Below are 14,833 nucleotides of genomic sequence, written 5' to 3' on the forward strand. Positions count from 1 at the left end.
AGTCGTTACATTCATTTGGGTTTACATTCATCCATCTGCCTTTACAAACATGGCTCATTCAATTGCAACAAGTCAGTAACATTTATTTCCTCCTAGATACTTCACGATCAGCTGTGAGTGGTGGTACTGAAATTTTCTCAAATGCTGAAAAATGAATCTGAATCCCGGCGTGCAGTCAGTAAGATGCAACCAGAGTGGTCAACTAACCTCGACCGGTTAATTATAAGTTTACAATGGTATTAATATTAGTATTGTTAGTTTATCATTATATTATTAATAATATTATAATGTTATGATCTTTTTATAATAATTTCAGCCAAGAACACTTAATAGTAACACGGTTACAGTGAACCCTTGAGTTACGAATGGTTTACCATACGAACATTTCGGGTTACGAGCGATCTTTTTCAACTTAACGTACGAACAAATTTCAGATTACGAACCGAAATTCGCAAAACATGTGACATCACGAACAGGTTGACTCCAACCATCTCTCCCTATATACAGTATATACAGTGAGCGGAGAGCGGACGGTGTTTTTTTCGGTGTTTTCTTTATATTTTGTAAAATTCTGTATTAAAATGGCCTCAAAGAATGAATCTATTACATTTGTTGTGTTGTATAATGACTCCTGCCAGTAGGTGTCACTGTGTATCAGACAGAGGGGACGGTGAGTGAGAGACAAGAAGGAAATCGGCTCAGTAAAGTATTCTTATACCTACAAAATACAACACTACTGAAATAAAGAAGAAAATAATAGAGAAATATGAAAGTTATTGTTGTTTCTGGTAGATACATTATATATAAAAGAAGGAAATGTATTATGGTGTATGATACAGCACACGTACTGTACTGAAATGTGATGTGTGTTTATGTACAGTACTACTGTGTATTGTTGTTTATTATTGTTTATTACAGTATTATCTATTCTATAAGTTTAGATTTAAGGTAAATATAGTTGTATTTATAACAAAAAAGAGCATTTAAGACATTAGAAAGGTTGGGGTAAGGGGGGGTTTGGGAGGTCTGGCACGGATTAATTCTATTTACATTATTTCTTATGGGAGAAATAGGTTTAACTAACCAACATTTTGACTTAAGAACAGAACTTCAGAACCAATTACATTCGTAAGTCAAGGGTCGACTGTACTGAAAAAAGACTGAATTTGACTTGTACTTGATTCTGTACTCTCCAATCTGATCCTCTTTGTCTGTTAACTCTTATATATATGCGATTTACGCTCTTCCTCGTCATTCACATTTCCACTTTGTACTGTTTGTAATGAAAACCTTTTAGTAGTCACAGTAAACCCCATCTCTAAACTCTGATTGGGTGTTTACCAGTGTAACCAGCTCTGCTAATCACTTTAATTAAAAGTTGTTAATCGCTAATTGGTCACTTATGGCAGACACTAAACAGACACTCTACGACATTTGGTTAGACCTGCCCAAAGGAATGCTTGTCCTCTCTTACTGCCATTTACCATCGTGTTAAGATTCAGGGTTCATGTGCTGCTGGTGTAAGAAGCTTTTATAATGTACATTAAAGCGAGGCTTAAGGTTTTTTGGTTTGTAGTAGGAGGTGCTGTTGGTGTTCTGACACAGGGAGACAATTTTTGTGACTTTGAAAGTAGTAATATTATTAGTAGATTAACAGATAACATCCATTTTCTTAATGTACACGCCTCCTCTGGTACAAAATCTCTGATCTGGATGTACCGAAAAAAGTCTTTCTGGAGGTGACCAAATTTATTATGCTGGTCTCCACAATTAAAAAAGAAAAAATCTCTATCTGTATCAAACAGGTTTCATACCCTTTCTCCCAGGGGACAAAAGAGTGATTCACACCCAATGGAGGAAACAAATGGTTGTCCCATACTGGGCCATTTATTTTAAACTGTAAACAAAATGAAAAACATAATCTGAGAGTTGAATTTACCTTAATATAAGGTGGGGTCCTCAAAATCACTGGCCACAAGGCTGGAAAATACCACTCTCACACATTCACTCGTTCTCTTATTCACTCTCTCATTCACATCTGAGGTCCTCTGAAGCTCGGAATACTAATGAATGAAAAAGTAACAATGATGAATATCAGATACAGATAAACAGTATAAAAATAACCCTGGTGTATTGAGGTACAGTGGTCCGGAAGCGGGGGTGTTTACATTTTTTGGCAACCACTGTGCTGAAGTCTGTACTTTGTCGTTTGGGCCAGCAGGGGGAGATAATGCAACATAAACTGATGCGTCGAGCTCAAACACCAAAGAGAAGAAGGTTCATTGTTTATCCGCCGTCAGGTTCTTCAGGAGCTCAATCACACAGAGGAACATCAATATCTACAGTATAATCTTCATCCTGCAGTCATATCTTCATCATCATCATCTACAATATCACCTCCATCCTACAGTCATATCTTCATCATCTCCATTCTACAGTCATATCTTCATCATCATCATCAATATCACCTCCATTCTGCACTCATATCTTTATCATCATCATCTCATCATGTGACATTCTTCATGAGAAGCTTCAGCCTTCTTCTGCTCTGATCACACAAGGTGGGTTACAATCATACTGCACAGCTGTAACACGTTCATACTCACTGATACATTCATATTCACATTTATACTCACTAATACATTCATACTCACATTCATACTCACATTTATACTCACATTTATACTCACTGATACATTCATACTCACATTTATACTCACATTTATACTCACTGATACATTCATACTCACATTCATACTCACATTTATACTCACTGATACATTCATACTCACATTTATACTCACATTTATACTCACTGATACATTCATACTCACATTTATACTCACATTTATACTCACAGATACATTCATACTCACATTCATACTCACATTTATACTCACTGATACATTCATACTCACATTTATACTCACATTTATACTCACTGATACATTCATACTCACATTCATACTCACATTTATACTCACATTTATACTCACATTCATACTCACATTCATACTCACATTTATACTCACATTTATACTCACATTTATACTCACATTCATACTCACATTCATACTCACATTTATACTCACATTTATACTCACATTCATACTCACATTTATACTCACATTCATACTCACATTCATACTCACATTCATACTCACATTTATACTCACATTTATACTCACATTCATACTCACATTTATACTCACATTTATACTCACTGATACATTCATACTCACATTCATACTCACATTTATACTCACATTCATACTCACATTCATACTCACATTCATACTCACATTTATACTCACATTTATACTCACATTTATACTCACATTTATACTCACTGATACATTCATACTCACATTTATACTCACATTTATACTCACTGATACATTCATACTCACATTTATACTCACATTTATACTCACATTTATACTCACTGATACATTCATACTCACATTTATACTCACATTCATACTCACATTCATACTCACATTTATACTCACATTTATACTCACATTTATACTCACATTTATACTCACTGATACATTCATACTCACATTTATACTCACATTCATACTCACATTCATACTCACATTTATACTTACTGATACATTTATACTCACATTCATACTCAAATTTATACTCATATTCATACACACATTTATACTCACATTCATACTCGCATTTATACTCACAGTCATACTCACTGATACATTTATACTCACAGTCATACTCACATTCATACTCACTGATACATTTATACTCACATTTATACTCACATTTTTACTCACTGATACATTCATACTCACATTTATACTCACTTTCATACTCACTGATAGATTCATACTCACATTTATACTCACATTTATGCTCACATTTATACTCACTGATACATTCATACTCACATTTATACTCACATTTATACTCACATTTATACTCACTGATACATTCATACTCACATTCATACTCACATTCATACTCACATTCATACTCACATTTATACTCATATTCATACACACATTTATACTCACATTCATACTCACATTCATACTCACTGATACATTTATACTCACATTCATACTCACATTCATACTCACTGATACATTGATACTCACATTCATACTCACATTCATACTCACTGATACATTGATACTCACATTCATACTCACATTTATACTCATATTCATACACACATTTATACTCACATTTATACTCACATTTATACTCACATTTATACTCACATTCATACTCACATTCATACTCACATTCATACTCACATTCATACTCACATTTATACTCACATTTATACTCACATTTATACTCACATTCATACTCACATTTATACTCACATTCATACTCACATTCATACTCACATTTATACTCACATTTATACTCACATTCATACTCACATTTATACTCACATTTATACTCACATTTATACTCACATTTATACTCACATTTATACTCACTGATACATTCATACTCACATTTATACTCACATTTATACTCACTGATACATTCATACTCACATTTATACTCACATTTATACTCACATTTATACTCACATTTATACTCACTGATACATTCATACTCACATTTATACTCACATTTATACTCACATTTATACTCACATTTATACTCACTGATACATTCATACTCACATTTATACTCACATTCATACTCACATTCATACTCACATTTATACTTACTGATACATTTATACTCACATTCATACTCACATTTATACTCATATTCATACACATTTATACTCACATTCATACTCGCATTTATACTCACATTCATACTCACTGATACATTTATACTCACATTCATACTCACATTCATACTCACTGATACATTTATACTCACATTTATACTCACATTTTTACTCACTGATACATTCATACTCACATTTATACTCACTTTCATACTCACTGATAGATTCATACTCACATTTATACTCACATTTATGCTCACATTTATACTCACTGATACATTCATACTCACATTTATACTCACATTTATACTCACATTTATACTCACTGATACATTCATACTCACATTCATACTCACATTCATACTCACATTCATACTCACATTTATACTCATATTCATACACACATTTATACTCACATTCATACTCACATTCATACTCACTGATACATTTATACTCACATTCATACTCACATTCATACTCACTGATACATTGATACTCACATTCATACTCACATTCATACTCACTGATACATTGATACTCACATTCATACTCACATTTATACTCATATTCATACTCACTGATACATTGATACATTTGCTTCATTCCTGCTGCTCTGATCATGATTGGTGATTTTTTTTTATCCAGGTCTTCAATCTTTAGAACTTTTTTATGGAATCAGCAGAAGAGAGTCAGTGGTCATCTAGAACGTCTCCACACTCTCCTGATCCTGAACCTGATCACTCAGCTGTAAGTTTTATTTATTAGTGTTTATTATCAAAGTGAAAACCTGTTTGTTTGAGATGAGAAACTAATCACGTCCACCAACAGAAGCACCTCAGTGTTGAAGTTTCAGACTAAACATGAGTGGTATAAACCAGATCGTTGTTGGGACAGTTGGACACCCCTCACAGGAAGCTGTGGGCGGTTCAACAGGTCTGTAAACAACCAGCATCCAAAATCAACAGGTACTTGTAGACCTAACAACAACTGAATGCCATTGCTCAGTGTCTGGTCTCACAGATGTGCTACAAACCTAGAAGCTCAACGCCAGTTCAACAGAGGAACTTACTGCAAGCGATAACAAAGGTCTTTATTCAAGCAGTTCTTTTTTTCTTAGACCCCCCTTTGTTAAAGAAGAATCTGGGACCCCCCTGACATTATCCCTACACTTTCAGCAAGCACGCTTTCATCAAGGTTCTGTGTTCACGGCACCTGTTAGTGGTGGTGGTGGTGGGGGGGGGGGGGGGTATATTAGGCAGCAAGTAAACATTTTATCCTCAAAGTTGATGTTAGAAGCAGGAAAAATGGGCGAGCGTGAGGATCTGAGGGCCATATTGTGATGGCTAGACGACCGGGTCAGAGCATCTCCAAAACTGCAGCTCTTGTGGGGTGTGTCCTAGTCTGCAGTGGTTCAAGGAAGGAACAGTGGTAAACCGGCGACAGGGTCATGGGTGGCCAAGGCTCACTGATGCCCGTGTGGTCCAATCCAACAGACGAGCTACTGTAGCTCAAACTGCTGAAGAAGTTCATGCTGGTTCTGATAGAAAGGTGTCAGAATACACAGAGCAGCACAGTTTGTTGCGTGGACCTAGGTCAAGGGCCCAACCAGGTTCCCTTAGCAGTGTTGGGGTTTGAACCAGCACCTGTTCAATGGTCCACTAGGTTAATGATGTTTGTTCCATAAATCAGAGCATTCATGGATCAGATGTTTGTCGTATTAAGGAACTCAGTTTTATTTGTTATAAATAATATAAAAAAATATAAAATTACAGCCAAACTGCCTAGGTCAGGCTGTCCATCTTATTAAACTTGAAGGACAGTTGGTTTCAATGGCTACTGTAATGTGTTGCATCAGTAAGATCCAAAGAGTTTTATTTAAAAGACTTTAGCAGTGAAGCCTTACATATGAAATATGGTGGTGGTAGCATCATGTTGTGCAGCTCTCTTTCAGATACTCATAAACATTTTCTATCTTCGGCTGTACAGACACCATGTTGTGATCATTTACTCCTGGTACTCTGACTCTTGTTTTCCAGCTAGCTTATGCTAACGATAACAGGTCTGTTTCATCTCTTGCTAACTCTGTCGTGGTGGTGTTTGGTCATTAGCATTACGAGGATCTGAAGACTTGCGCTGCTTCTGATGATGAAACGTCAGCCTCTGAGGGACACGTGACGTCCGTGGAGCAGCAGAACGAGGGTTTCCTAAAGGAGCTTGTAAAGGTGGAGGAAGCTGAAGACGAAAACGATCTCTGTAAGAAAACAGGATGCATTAGAATTTAGTGTGGCTAACAATGTCTTAATGCCGAGAATGGTGTCTTGATTCAAAAGACAATGTGTTAATGTGGCTAACAATATCTTAAAGCTAAAAACAATGTCTCAGTGTGGCTAACAATGTCTCAACACACAAATAAACAATGTCTAAATTTAGCTAACAATGTCTCAAAGTGGAAAACAATGTCCTAAGTTGGCTGACAATGTCTCAACACAAAAGAAAACAATAGCTGCGTCCGAAATCGCATACTTACAGAGTACGTACTAGATTGGAGGAAGTATGCACTACTCGGCCGGTAAAGAAGTACATACTTTCAGTACAGAAGTGTGCAGTATGCACACAACACCGCTATGTACTACATCCGCCATCTTACCAACAGCAAGTGATGACGTGGGGACGTGATGACGTAATATCACCATGGTTACAGACTCATTACAAACCCCACTTGCCAAAATTTTGGATATTTATCGTCTTTTTGTTATTTATTTGTCTTTAAAAAAATTTATTTTATTTATCTTACTTACACTTGTGAACAGAGGACTCTCCGTTTTCCGCTATCTTTCTTGTTTCTTATTCCGCTTCAATCGCCTACGCAGCTCCAGTTGCATTATGGGATACATTAGCGGACCGCAAGTGTGCATCGTTTGCATACTCAAACATGGCTGCCCAATAAGTAGGTCATCCGGGTACTTCTCGCGTACCTCTTTATGTATACTGTGTATTCGGACGTACTAACCGTCTCATCACGATAAACAATGCCTCAAAGCGGGAAACAGTGATGGCTAACAATGTCTAAACGGGGTTAAACCTGAAGTTGCTATAACTTGATGCGTGATGTTTGATTGAGATGAGAGGATTTAATGTAAACACTGATGTCTCAGCTGCAGGAGCATCAGCCTGTGAGGAGCAGCAAAACAGAAGATTCCAGCAGAAGCTTATAAAAGAGGAAGACTCTGATGATGAAGATTATCTCGGTACGAAACACACTGCATTATAGTCTAATACATTTATATATTTTTATTATTCATGATTTAAAAACGACACTTTCAGGTGGAGGAACGTCCATCTCTGTGGTGGTCGTCCACTCTGACCAGGAGAACGAGGAGGAACCTGAGGATGACGAGTATCTCTGTAAGAACACGTACACGTTCTGATCCAATCTGGAGTTTAACATCATTATTAGCACTGTTAGTTCTAGTTCAGGTCCAAGGTTTCGGTCTGGTGGTCCTATTTACTTCACCACTGGAGATCATCAGAAGAAGAAAGGTGTTTTACATTGTGGGTCTGGAGCCTTCCTGGAAACACTGGGCACAGGGTGGCTGCCTATCCACCCTCTGCATGTTTAGAAGGTGGAAGAACCCGAACAAGTCCAACCTGACGTGGGTAGAACATTCAGTGGGTGTGTTTTGACTGCTCACAGTGCAATATCACTGTGCCGTACACCATCCTCATCCAGGATGAAGTTCCATGAAGCTCTACTTAAACAGCCCTTGTGCTTGTATTTCTTCCAGAAGCAGTTTGGAACTCATTAGTTAAGGTCTACAGGTATGTTCTTCTGAGCTTGGCGCTGTACATTCCAGACTGTGAGCTGTTGTTGCTTCTTGATGTGTCTTGACTTTACAGTAGGAGATCAAGCAGTGCAGATGTTCCATCACCTGCTTTGTTGGAAGGTTGTTTTGAAGGTCACTGAGCTCTTCAGTCTGACCCATCTGTCAGGAGGTTGCTAGCTCCAGCAGTCCACATGACCTCCACGATAATCAAGAACATGTAGTTCTGAGGGTACATCCTGAACCCCTGTCTCCATGATAATTCAAACCATTTCTTTCCAGACTGTGAGGGGTGCAGATCCTTCTTCATCAACAAGTGTGAAGTTCATGGACCACCTCTCTTCATCTCTGATACCTCCGTACCCATCGGGGTGGCCGACCGAGCCAGACGAACCCTCCCCCCTGGTCTGGAGGTTGGGAAGTCCAGTATTCCTGATGCAGGTCTTGGAGTGTTTAATACCGGACAGACGGTTCCAGTTGGTGCCCATTTCGGACCCTATGAGGGAGAACTGGTGGATAAAGAGGAAGCCATGAACAGTGGAGACTCCTGGGTGGTGAGTTCATGTCCTAAACCTTTATCACATGTTCAGACAGATTAAACAAGTGGTGGAATAAAGACGTGTATGATGCAGATCTTCAAGAGGGAGCAGGGTGAGGAGTACATCGATGCTAAGAGAGAGACTCGTGCTAACTGGATGAGGTGAGGAACGCTCCAGGAACCTCCTCTACTCTCACTGTTGGATTGAAGTTAACAATATTGATGGTTCCTGATCTCTCCATCGTTCTCAGATACGTGAACTGTGCTCGTACTGATGAGGAGCAGAACCTGGTGGTGGTCCAGTACAGAGGGGGGATTTATTACCGCTGCTATCGAGCCATCAGACCAGGACAGGAGCTCTTGGTGTGGTACGAGGAAGAGTACGCCAGAAATCTCAGCATTACGTTCGACTACATCTGGAACAAGAAGTGCTCCTCAAACGGTAACGTACACATCTTCTGGTTTCAGCCATAACATTAAAACCACCTCCTTGTTTCTACACTCACTGTCCATTTTATCAGCTCCACTTACCATATAGAAGCTGTTTGTAGTTCTACAATTACTGACTGTAGTCCATCTGTTTCTCTACATACCTTTTTAGCCTGCTTTCAAGGTTCTTCAATGGTCAGGACCACCACAGAGCAGGTATTATTTGGGTGGTGGTTGATTCTCAGCACTGCAGTGACACTGACATGGTGGTGGTGTGTTAGTTTTTAAACACGTTCACTGCTGGACTGAGAATAGTCCACCAGCCAACAGCGCCCCGTGGGCAGCATCCTGTGACCACTGATGAAGGTCTAGAAGATGACCGACTCAAACAGCAGCAGTAGATGAGCGATCGTCTCTGACTTTACATCTACAAGATGGACCAACTAGGTAGGAGTGTCTAATAGAGTGGACAGTGAGTGGACACAGTGTTCAAAAACTCCAGCAGCACTGCTGAGTCTGATCCACTCATACCAGCACAACACACACTAACACACCACCACTATGTCGGTGTCACTGCAGTGCTGAGAATGATCCACCACCTAAATAATACCTGCTCTGTGGTGGTCCTGTGGGGGTCATGACCATTGAAGAACAGGGTGAAACCGATGGACTACAGTCAGTAATTGTAGAACTACAAAGTGCTTCTATATGGTAAGTGGAGCCAGTGGCCTCACACTTTTGCTGCTTTTCACATCAATTTGTTGTTTTGTGACCCCAGCCGGTGACCCCAGCGCGAACACCAGCTCTCCTGGACTCGCGCCGAAAGAAACCCACCGCTGCTCGGTCTGTGGGAAGAGCTTCAGTTTCCGAAGTGGTCTCCAACAACACCAACGCATTCACACGGGCGAGAAACCGTATCAGTGCTCGCGCTGTGAGAAAAGCTTCAGCAAGCAGAGTAACCTCCAGCGACACGAGCGCATCCACTCGGGAGAGAAGCCCTATCGGTGCGCGGACTGTGGGAAGAGTTTCACCCAGCACGGCCATCTCCAGCAGCACCAGCGCATTCACACCGGAGAAAAGCCCTACCGCTGCTCGCACTGCGGGAAGAGCTTTTCTCACCAGAGTACTCTCCTGACACACCAGCGCATTCACATGGGAGAGAAGTTGCATCGCTGCGCTCGGTGCGAGAAGAGCTTCATTAGCGAGCGTAACCTCCAGACGCACCGCTGCGTTCACACGGAGGAGAGAGCGTATCCGTGCCCGGTGTGCGGCAAGAGTTTCTCTCGACAGTGCCACCTTCAGTCACATCGGCGCATTCACACCGGGGAGAAGCCATACGTGTGCTCGGTGTGCTCGAAGTGTTTCACCGAAAGTAGCAGTCTTAAAAAACACCAGCGCATTCACACCGGGGAGAAGCCGTATCGGTGCTCGCACTGCGGGAAGACTTTTACAGAGAGCAGTAATCTTCACCGACACCAGCGCATTCACACAGGAGAGAACCTGTACTACTGCTCCGAGTGCGGACAGTGCTTTACTTGTTTAAATACCCTTAAGAGACACAAATGTGCCAGCGCTGAGCCAGCAAATGTGGAAGATCTAAATGAGTGGTCAGATCCTGAAGTCCGAACTGATTAAAAACATTTGTTTCTATTTTATTGATGCATTTTCTCCCAATTTATCGTAGTCCCTGATTGCATTGTGGTGGGTATATTGCTGCTTGCCCTTAGCGGAACCCTTTTTCACCTATGCACTCTGCACAGGCGCCTCTGTCCACCAATCAGGGTCCTTACACAGCGTTTGAAGACCCTCCCCACATAGTCCGGTCATCCCGCCATAGCAGAAATGTGTCTGCTGCAGGCACTGCCAATTATTGCCCGCTAGATGGCCGTGTTTCGAACCGAGGAGTTCAAAATCTCGGCACTGGTGTGCTAGCGGAATATCTCGCTGCACCACCTGGGCAAGGGTTATAATCTTGAAAGCAAAGCTGAGCACTATATAGCATTATAGCATAAAAGCTTAACAAAGGATACAAGGAATGAAACAGCTGAACAAAGCATGACGAAACCTAGACTGACCAGGGATTGACCTAAAAAAAAAAAACAGGGCGGGCCGCTCATGTGGCGCAGCGGTAAAAAGAGTACATCGTATCGAATCCAGCTCTGCCTTACCGGTTCGAGGCTGAGTGGCTGTGCGAGCAATGATTGGCTGGTTGCTCAGTTAGGGGGCGGGACAAAGAACCGGATGTTGGTCTCTCTCTGTCAGAATGCGATTACGACCTCTGCCGGGTGATTAGAGGCGCCTGCACAGAGATGAGGAAGAGTGCTCTTAGGGTGTGTCTCTCCGCATGCAACGCTAGGTGGCACAACACTCATCAATGTGTGGGTGGCAAACATGCATCCGGCTGCTGCTCATGTTTCGGAGGGGATATGGGTTAGCTTCGATCTCCTCGGTCAGGGCAGGGTTCGGCATAGACAGAGAGGAAACACGATGCAAATTGAACAATTAATGAATGTTTATATCAAAAAAGCTAGGCCTAACGAGAGGTCATTCCAAAAAACTAAACAAAGCTAAACAATGGGGTCACTTCAAGAAACTGAAGCTGAACAAGGATTCCTAGAAAGAACGTAAAGTTGATCAGTCTGTGTCAACTCAGGTGGATCTCAGGTGAATCTCAGGTGGCGCAGCGGTAAAAACACACGCTGGGACCAGAGCTGGGATCTTGAATACAACGTATCGAATCTCGGCTCTGCCTGCCGGCTAAGGCTGATGGCCACATGAACAACGATTGGCCTGTTGCTCAGATATGGGTGGGATTAAGCCGGATGGGGTCGACCTCTGCCGGCTGATTGATGGCGCCTGCACAGAGATGAGAAAAGAGTGCTGTCAGGGTGTGTCTCTTCGTACACAACGCTGAGCTGCACTGCACTCGTCAAAGTGTAGGTGATGAGATGGATACGGCTGCTGCCCATGTGTCGGAGGGGGCGTGGGTTAGCTTCGTAGCTTCCTCAATCAGAGCAGGGATCGGCATTGGTGGAGAGGAAGCATGATGCAAAAGTTGATCAAACTGTTACGCCGTAAATACGAAGCTGAACAAGGGGTCATAATAAAATAAAGCTAAGGTGCAAAAGAACTGAATTGTATTTTGTATTATTTATTAGTTTATAATGTTTGCCATACATTTTTCCAATAAATGGTTGACAAAAAAATAAAAACATACTAGTAATGAACTCTTTCTTAATAAATCCTGTGTAAGTCTTCTGTAATCACATTATCCATGTCAGGGTGGCAGAAGGACACACCGGGCACAAGGTGCAAACACACTCTGGATAGGTGGCATCACATTAGCACTTCCACACTTCCGAACCAATACTTACGTTTCTCAAAGGTGGTAAGAAACTGGGGTACCTGGGGGTAATTGAGTAAGAGGACCAAACCTGGGTCTTTGGAGAAGTGCATTTCTTGTTATATGACCCTGCCCCTTGATTACCAAATGCAGAATTATTATTATTATTATTTTGTTTACACAGATTAGGCATAACATTATATAATTGTGTATATTGTGTTGGTCCATCTTTTGCTGCCCCATAAGCAACAAACTGTGATTCTCTGTGTATTCTGACACCTTTCTATCAGAACCAGCATGAACTTCTTCAGCAGTTTGAGGTACAGTAGCCCACACGTTCATCAGTGAGCCTTGGCCGCCCCATAGATATTTACCACTGCAGACCAGGACACACCCCACAAGAGCTGCAGTTTTGGAGATGCTCTGACCCAGTCGTCTAGCCATCACAATTTTCCCCTAGTCAAACTGGCTCAGATCCTCACGCTCGGCGATTTTTCCTGCTTCTAACATCAACTTTGAGGATAAAATGTTCACTTGCTGCCTAATATATCAGTGTTATTCACTTCACCTGTCAGTGCTCAGAATGTTATGCCTGGTTTGTGTATACTAAAGATAGGAAGCATTACCAGATCTCAGCACTGGATCCATGTTCCCTTTTCTGTTCTGCAACCTGGGGCTTCCCCAAGATATCGTTAGGCATAAATATTTGGATTTTATTATAGCTGTTAGCCTTAATGGCAACACACATCATTTTGATCTGCATTTGTATTTTGTTGCCTCATGGAACTAAAGTAAATAAATAAAGAGTAAATGAAGTTTCTTTAATTAATTAACATTTGTACTTTTCAGTAGGAGACAGGTCAGGACTGCAGACAGGCCAGTCAAGCACACACACTCTGTGTCTAAAAAGTCACGCCATTGTACAGTGTCCAGAATAAGGCATGGCATAGTCTTGTTGAAACAACCACTGTAAATATAAGTTCTTTCTACAGTTATTAGTTAAATAAAGATTCAAGACAATGAGCACATTCTTCTTTTTATTGCATTTTATTAAATGTCTCAACTTTTCTTAAAATTGGGTTTATAAATATGTAGCTTTATGGCAAACCTGAACACAAATGTATTTAAAGTGCTCCTGTATTCAGGGGTCGCCACAGCTGATGAGTGATGGGAATACCAGACGTGGAACAGTTTTTACGCAAGATGCCCTTCCTGATGCAACCATACTTTATTCCAGGCTTGGGATTGGTGCCGAGAGGGCATCAACAAGTGTTCCTCCCACTGGCTAGGCTGTTTGGTTAACAAGTGCAAACGGGCAGCAGTCATGAAAGGTCCGATGACTATTTAAATCCGAAAACAAGACGCTGACTGAAGAGTCCAAATAGGGTTAGCTTAGTTTTCTGGAACACTGAGTAGAGAGACACTTCACATGGCCTCTGTGTCCAGTCCAGGTGAACCTGGGGTTACAGTATCTCTTGTATCGTCTCATAATCCAATTTAACCCAGGGAGAGTAATGTTCTGCTCAAGTATTTGTCTGCTCCCGTATTCAGGGGTCGCCACAGCAGATGGGCAATGCGGATACCAAACGTGGAACAGTTTTTACACAAGATGAAACCTTTCTTTAATCCAGGCTTGGGATTGGCGCTGAGAGGGCATCGACAAGTGTTCCTCCCACTGTCTAGGCTGAACCATTCTCTTTGAATAAGGACAGCTTGGAACGGTGGAAAATCCACTCAGGACTGACCTGCATTCTAAAATGTCTTCAAGGGTTCAGCGACACCTCAACCTGGAGGTCACAAAATAGGAACTTCATTGGAACATTAACACATCAATCAAACATGGTGATGATAGTGAGGTGGTGTAGGGATGCTGTACTACTCCGGGATGACTTGCTCTTATTTACGGAACAAAAAATTCCTTTTGTCAGTACGCTAAAGCTGATGTTAATTTGCTTACACAGCAAGACAGAGACACT

At 41.0% G+C, this 14,833-nt stretch overlaps 1 protein-coding gene across 1 annotated transcript; it reads left to right on the plus strand.

Annotated features, from left to right (window-relative positions):
* Positions 1–2,482: 2,482 nt before the first annotated feature.
* LOC134335631 (zinc finger protein 154-like) lies at positions 2,483–12,644 on the plus strand. Its single transcript, XM_063018211.1, has 9 exons — positions 2,483–2,561; positions 5,372–5,473; positions 6,835–6,979; positions 7,882–7,974; positions 8,051–8,131; positions 8,830–9,101; positions 9,180–9,247; positions 9,337–9,527; positions 10,293–12,644. Exons 2-9 carry the CDS (start codon positions 5,396–5,398, stop codon positions 11,147–11,149), a joined length of 1,785 nt encoding a protein of 594 aa, XP_062874281.1. The 5' UTR covers positions 2,483–2,561; positions 5,372–5,395; the 3' UTR covers positions 11,150–12,644.
* Positions 12,645–14,833: the final 2,189 nt, after the last annotated feature.

The sequence above is a fragment of the Trichomycterus rosablanca genome, chromosome 2, assembly GCF_030014385.1.
Source record: "Trichomycterus rosablanca isolate fTriRos1 chromosome 2, fTriRos1.hap1, whole genome shotgun sequence".
In the NCBI taxonomy this organism is placed as follows: Eukaryota; Metazoa; Chordata; class Actinopteri; order Siluriformes; family Trichomycteridae; genus Trichomycterus; species Trichomycterus rosablanca.